General features: G+C 53.4%; 1 protein-coding gene across 1 annotated transcript; it reads right to left on the bottom strand.

Annotated features, from left to right (window-relative positions):
* Nucleotides 1–379: 379 nt before the first annotated feature.
* On the bottom strand, nt 380–6,148 carry LOC149414590 (uncharacterized). Its single transcript, XM_089643358.1, has 2 exons — nt 4,957–6,148; nt 380–4,119 (listed from the first exon to the last, which is right to left on the bottom strand). Exons 1-2 carry the CDS (start codon nt 6,146–6,148, stop codon nt 380–382), a joined length of 4,932 nt encoding a protein of 1,643 aa, XP_089499484.1.
* Between the last annotated feature and the right edge of the window lie 483 nt (nt 6,149–6,631).

Here is a 6,631-nt window from a genome sequence, read left to right as displayed (position 1 = left end):
AAAACAGCTTTTTTAATATCTCCTCAGCGGTAGTATATCGAAAATAGTGTTTATTTGACTACCGCCGAGGGGATGAACAAGTAAAATATACATATTTGCAATGTTTAAAAATTGATTTTTCTATGTAAAATTTACATAGAAAAAATGCTGGACATTGATCCACGCGGCAGGTAAGCCGGCGATGTGGTATCGAAGCCATTCGGAGTCAAAGTTTTCAAGCCGCTTGGGCCGAAAATTGGACAAAATGACCAGTGGCGGGGAGTGGTGATTTTGCCAGTGGCGTGGAGTAGGGACATTTTATAAAAGTAAACAATTTTTATGAAATTAAATAATATGGTCAACTACGTCCGTTACACTCCCCCCGTTTAGCTATGCTGAACTAAAAAATAGGACGTTTGTTGGTACGGCGCAGTCCGCGGCGGCCAGTCCCTCTGGGATGGTGCTGGGCTGGTGGTACTGTTGAGGCTGCATCGGTAGGTGGGGCCGGCAAGATTACAGCGAGCTTCACAGCGGGGCGGACGTAAATTCCGGTGCTCGTCTGGATCCTGGCGGTCCTCACTTGGCCGTCTGCAGCAGGGGTGGCATCAAGGACTCGACCGCGTGGCCAGCTGTTGCGGGGCATAGCGGGGTCCATGATGATCACGAGGTCATCCTTCTTGATGGGGATGACTGGCTGTTGCCATTTTTGGCGAGCAGCCAGGGTGGGGAGATATTCGCGGAGCCACCGTCTCCAGAACATATCAGCAAGTTGTTGGCTGATACGCCACTGGCGACGGAGGCATACCTCCTCATCCTGCCTGTCGTATAGTGACAGATGAGGTCGGTTTCCGGCTCTTCCCAGTAAAAAGTGGTTGGGGGTGAGGGGCTCTTCGTCCCTGGGATCCACCGAGACGTGTGTGAGGGGGCGGTTGTTTACAGTCCACTCGGCCTCGGCAAACGCTGTCCTCAAGGTCTCTTCGCGTGGAGCTCGTTCCAGCAAGATGGCCTTCAGGGCGGTTTTTACAGAACGCACCAGGCGCTCCCAAGCTCCCCCCATATGAGGAGACATTGGAGGGATGAAGTTCCATTCGATCCCCTTTGTTGACAAATGATCCCTCATCCGGGTATCATTTTTGAGTGATTCGATGGCATCCTTCAGCTCGTTGTCGGCACCATGGAAGTTCGTACCATTGTCTGAGAACAGAGCTTTTGGTTGGCCTCGGCGCGCCGTCATGCGTTGTAAAGCCATGATGGCGGAGTCCGTGGTCAGTGAAGTTGTCAGCTCAAGGTGAATGGCACGAGTAGATAGGCATGTGAAGATTGCACCATATCTTTTCTCCCGATGTCTGCATACGGTGACTTCCATCGGCCCAAAGTAATCTAGTCCACAGTTTGTGAATGGAGGAACATGGTGGGCTAGCCTTGATGGCGGCAAGGGCCCCATAAGTGGGGGGGCTGGCTTGCTCCTGCGCATCTTGCAGGTGGGGCAGTTGTGGGCGATCATCCGAATATTTGTTCGCAGTCGCAGCACAAGGTAGCTGCCTCGCACCTCAGCCATGGTTCTCTCCGTACTTGGGTGATCGGCTTCCTGGTGATGATGTCTCACCAGAAGTCTTGTATAGGCGTGATCACCATCTAATATGATCGGTGTCCGCACTGCTTGAGGCACTTTACTGAGGGCTTGTAATCTGGAATTCATCCTCAGTAGGCCATCAGGTCCAAGGAAGGGGCTCAAGGCTTTGAGCCGGCTGTCACTTGGTAGTGGATCTCCTTTCTGGAGCGCATTTATGTCATGATAAAATGTCTCTTCTTGACATATTTTTGCCCATCGGGCCTCTGCTTCTTTGATTTCATCGCTTCTTAAATATTTATCAGGTTGTTCGTGATGTTTTCCACGACACCTTTTAATAAAACGGTGTATCCAGCAGGTAGTTCGAATAAGTCGACGCCATGAAGAGAATCTGTTGATTTCGGGCAGTGTCTCTGCCACAGTTGTTGTGATGCCGACGTATTGAGGCCTCACTTCTAGGGTGCCATCATCAGGCTGAGGCAGTTTGCACCGTTCGCGCGGCCATTCTGCCTCGTCTGAGGTCAGGAAGGCTGGTCCACTGAACCATCGTCCAGAGTGCGAGAGGTCAGGAGTGTTGACGTCTCGGGTGCCGATGTCTGCCGGGTTCAGTTTGGTAGGGACCCATCTCCAATCTGCAATGCGGGTGAGCTCGTCGATCTCGCCGAGTCTGTTGGCCACAAAGGCGGAGTATGTGCGTGGATCTGTGCGCAGCCAGCACAACACTGTTGTCGAGTCTGTCCAGAACACTGTTCGCGCAATGTTGCTGCGACATTCTTTCTTCAGGGTTGCTGCCAGTCTGGCCGCCATGAGCGCTGATTGTAGCTCAAGGCGGGGTATTGAAAGAGGTTTCAGAGGAGCCACTTTGCACTTGCTGGCCAAGAAGGTGGCTGTGGTGTTCCCATCAATCTCCTCGGTATGGTAGGCGACCGCACAGCATGCCTGCTCTGAGGCATCACAGAAGAGGTGGAGGGTGACGAAGCTCTCTTTGTTTTGTAAGCAGCGCCGAGGTATGGCAACTTTGCAGTCTTGCAGAAGTCCCAGCCAGTCCATCCACCTTTCGTTGTGTTCAGGTGTGATGATGTCGTCCCATCCGATGTTGGATCGCCAGACAGCTTGTAGTAGTATCTTCGATCGGACTGTGAGGCAAGCGACGAAGCCCACAGGGTCGAAGATTTTCATAACAATGCTGAGCAGCTGGCGTTTGGTAGGCCTGCTGATCAGTTCAGGATCGGCAGCATCGCGAAATGCATATAAAAATCGATCTGTGACAGGATCCCACAGAAGTCCGAGGATTCTCTCGGTATCTGCTTCTCCGCTGTTTATGGTGATGGCTGACCTGGCTCGGTCTATAAGCGGGATAGTAGCCATCACTGAAGTGTCGTTAGAGGCCCAGTTTGTTAGGTGGAATCCTCCAGTTGACAGTACTTTGGCAACAGTAGTGATGAGTGCTGTCGCTTCAGTTTTGGTATCGACCGCATCCAAATAGTCATCCATATAAAACTTTGTTTGGATGGCGGCTGCGGCAGCAGGGAATAGTGCAGAATTCTCCTGGGCCACTTTGTTTCGCACGTACTGGGCGCTGCTTGGTGAACAGGTAGCGCCAAACATCATTGATGACATCATGTAAGTACGTGGTTCTTGTTGAGGTGTTGGTCTCCATAAAAACAATTGTGACTGTTGATCTTCACTTTTGATTTTCACTTGTAAAAACATCTCCTTGATGTCGGCGGCGAGAGCTATTTTTCCCTCTCGAAACCGGAGTATGTTTCCTAACAATGAAGTCAGCAGGTCAGGCCCAGTCAGCAACTGATCATTGAGGGAGGTCCCTCGGCAGCGGCTGGCAGCATCAAACACCACACGGATCTTGTTTGGTTTGTTTTGGTTCACTACGGCAAAATGCGGTAGGTACCATTTGCGGGCAGAGGGTTTTTCTACCTCTCGATCCGTAAGTTCACGTGCGTGGCCTTGTGTTATAAGTCCGTTGATTTTAGCTGCATAGGCGGTTGCCAAGTCCTTTTCCTTCGATAATTTTCTCTCCAGAGACCACAGTCGTTTTAATGCACATTGCCGATTGTCAGGCAGTGTGATATTATTCTCCTTCCACAGAAGGCCGGTTTCCCATCGGCCAGATGTCAGTTGATGGGTTGTATCTTCCATCAGCTGATTTGCACGTACTATGTGCGCAGTTACACGAGAGGCGGACGTGATCCCCAATGAGTCAATCGCAAAATTGTGTTTGATGAGATCACTCATGAGGTCGTCTTTGTGGCTCTCCTCGCGCAGGGCCAGTGTTGTAGCCTCAGCTTCGTGTTCAGGGGGCCCTCCGCCATGGGTGATCCACCCCAACGCCGTCCGTGACAATATTCGCGTAGAGTCACGAACGTCGCGCACTTCCCTCGAGACAATAAGGTGTACATTGTCTTGCCCGATGAGAAGTGTGGGGGTGATGTAGCGGCCGTGGACCCTCTGTTCAGGAAGGCTGAGCTGCTGGACGGTGTTGGCCTTGATGACGTACTCATCAGAGATTCCGGCGCCGCGTAGAGTAATTGGCACGCGGCGGGACGTCAAGTCTGTTGAGCACATGTTTTTTGCTCCGTGTAGTCGTAGCTCACGGGTAGGTCCGGTTGTGCCGATTTTCTGTGCTGTGGTGGCATCAATAAGGGTGACAGTTGAGCCCTCGTCCAGAAGCGCAAAGGTTTTAATCTGTCGCTTGGGGCCCGACAATATGACCCCCACCACTTTTAACACGGCACTTTCGGTGTGGCGTCACATATTGTGAACGTTTGCCACTGTATTGTTATTTTCACGATAGTTCGGGTTGTGAAGAAGTCGGTGGTGGGGGTATCTGCACTCCCCCACTCCGCACCAGTCACTAACTTTGCAGAATTTGGTAAAATGTTTGCCATTGAGGCATACTCGGCACAATCCGGCACTTTTAACTGTCACAAAACGGGTTTTTATGTCTTTCGCGGCGAAAGTACGACATTCGCTAAGTTGGTGGCCATTTTCACCGCACTGAACACACCCGGCGCGGTTGTCGAACTCGCGAACTTCATCGTAACTGTTTTGCACTTTTTCCCCGCTTCGATTATTTTCTCGATTATTACCAGACAAAATTTGGGGCATTCGATTATTACCAGACAAAATTTGGGGCTTTCGATTATTTTTCGCGAACTGTTGTTTTTCACTAGAATTGTTGTTGTAAACATTGTTTTCCCGCGATAAAAACCGTTCTGACGCGGCAGACGTGTTTAAACTGTTGTCACAAGTGTCACTTTTGTTCGAATTGTTTTTTCGCGAAAACTTTTCTGACGCGGCAGACATATTTAAGAAACTTTCACAGGTATCACGTTTTTTAGCACCGTTTTTGCGCGAAAACTGTTCCGTTGTCGCGAGCGTGTGTTCACGGCGTGGGCGGGACCTCGCGGGGTCAACCAAACCGGACTTTGGGATGGCGTTCGCGACGGTTTTCAGGAAGGCGGCAAACTGGCAGATGGTAGCGGAGGCCTCGTAATGCCGCACTTCCATCAGCCACGCCAACCGCAAGGTGGGCGGCATCTTCCCCGCGATGTCACTGAGCAGCGCTGGATTCGTCAGATAGCCATCATTGTTGAGGGAGCGGAGTGATGCCACCAGGTTTTGGACTGTGCCAGAGAAGTCTGCGATGTCCTCCAGAGAGGCCTCAATTGTGAGGTGGGGCAGCTTCTTCACTTTGTCCAGCATCAGAGCAGCGAGTGAAGTAGTCCCTCCAAATCTCTGCTCCAGGACTGCCAGGATCTCCGGAACCTGGGCAGGGTCCATCAGAAGGGGGCCGACGGCTTCTCGGGCTTTCCCCTTGAGGGCCCGCTGTAGGCGGATCAAGTTTTCGCTGGAGGTCATCCGACATGTGGAGGTAGACTGGTTAAACTGAGCCCTCCAGGTGGGCCACTCCAGTGGATCTCCAGAGAATGGAGGCAGGTCCTTGGCCATAGATTGTCTGGCAATAAGGGCCGCCATTCGTGGATCGTCCTCGATTGTGGGACGGGGGCTGTCCTGAGCCCTTGAAGCTCTGATGGCTTCTGTCAGGGCGGAGGCCAGCTGAGCCATGGGACTGCCATCATGCTGAACCCAGGCTCTGGTATGTTGGGCCGTCTCATCCGCCGTAGGTTGGGGCGGGAATCTCGGCATGGAGCTGGTACTGGCTGTGGGCGGGCCATCTGGCCGTGCCGGCACGCCATACTCCTGTTCGCGCAGTGGTACGGGCGGCACATGTCCAGATGGTCCAGATGGTCCAGAGGGTCCAGGTGGTCCAGGCTGTGTCCATGGCACGTCCCACTGCTCCAGCAGTCCGGCAGGTGATCCTGGCGTCGGCGCTGGGTACGCCGGGTGGGGCAGAGGTACGGGCAGCACAGGGCCATGAGGTCCAGGCTGCACCAGTACTGGGCATCCCTGAATGGTCCAGGGTGCTGGTTGCGCAGGGCCTGCTGGCTCTTGCTGCGCTCGTGATGCGTACCTCTGGTCCACCAGAGGTACAGGTCCGGCTGGCACTTCAGGTACGGCTTGCCTCTGTTCTATCAGAGGGGCGGGCGGTACGGGGCCAGAGGGTCCAGGCTGCATCATGTTTGGCCACCCTGCATTGGGCCAGGGTGACGAGGGCGGGGGACCGGCTGGCCTTGGCTGCGCCGCTGCTGTACCTCTGGTCCACCAGAGGCACCGGGCTCGGTTGGCCGGGCTGCACCCATCCAGGGCTGTACCCTTGGAAGCGCCAGGGTCCTCCTTGGGCAGGATACCCTTCCAGGAGGCGTGTGAGAATCCGGCTCGGAGGACCACTTGTACTGGACGGGAGTCCGCACAAGACTGTAGATTTAGGCGCCGGGTCCAAACCGTGTCTTCAACCGATGAGAATGCTCCTTTACGGCCGATGATGATGATGATAGTTGTATATTGGTGATGAAATCTGCCTCCCGCACCCAGGCTTGGTGAATGGTGGGCACTGGGTGTGCTTTCGTCTCTGCTCGCTTCTGGTGTTGGCGGTTTTCCAAAGGAGGGCCGGCTGGTCTCGAAGAGGTAACACCAGAAGATCTTGGAGCAGAAGACTCGGCG

This window comes from Hesperophylax consimilis, chromosome 19 (genome assembly GCF_061612785.1).
Source record: "Hesperophylax consimilis isolate HC1 chromosome 19, BYU_Hcon_1.0, whole genome shotgun sequence".
In the NCBI taxonomy this organism is placed as follows: Eukaryota; Metazoa; Arthropoda; class Insecta; order Trichoptera; family Limnephilidae; genus Hesperophylax; species Hesperophylax consimilis.
This window is presented reverse-complemented; position numbering and strand designations above follow the sequence as displayed.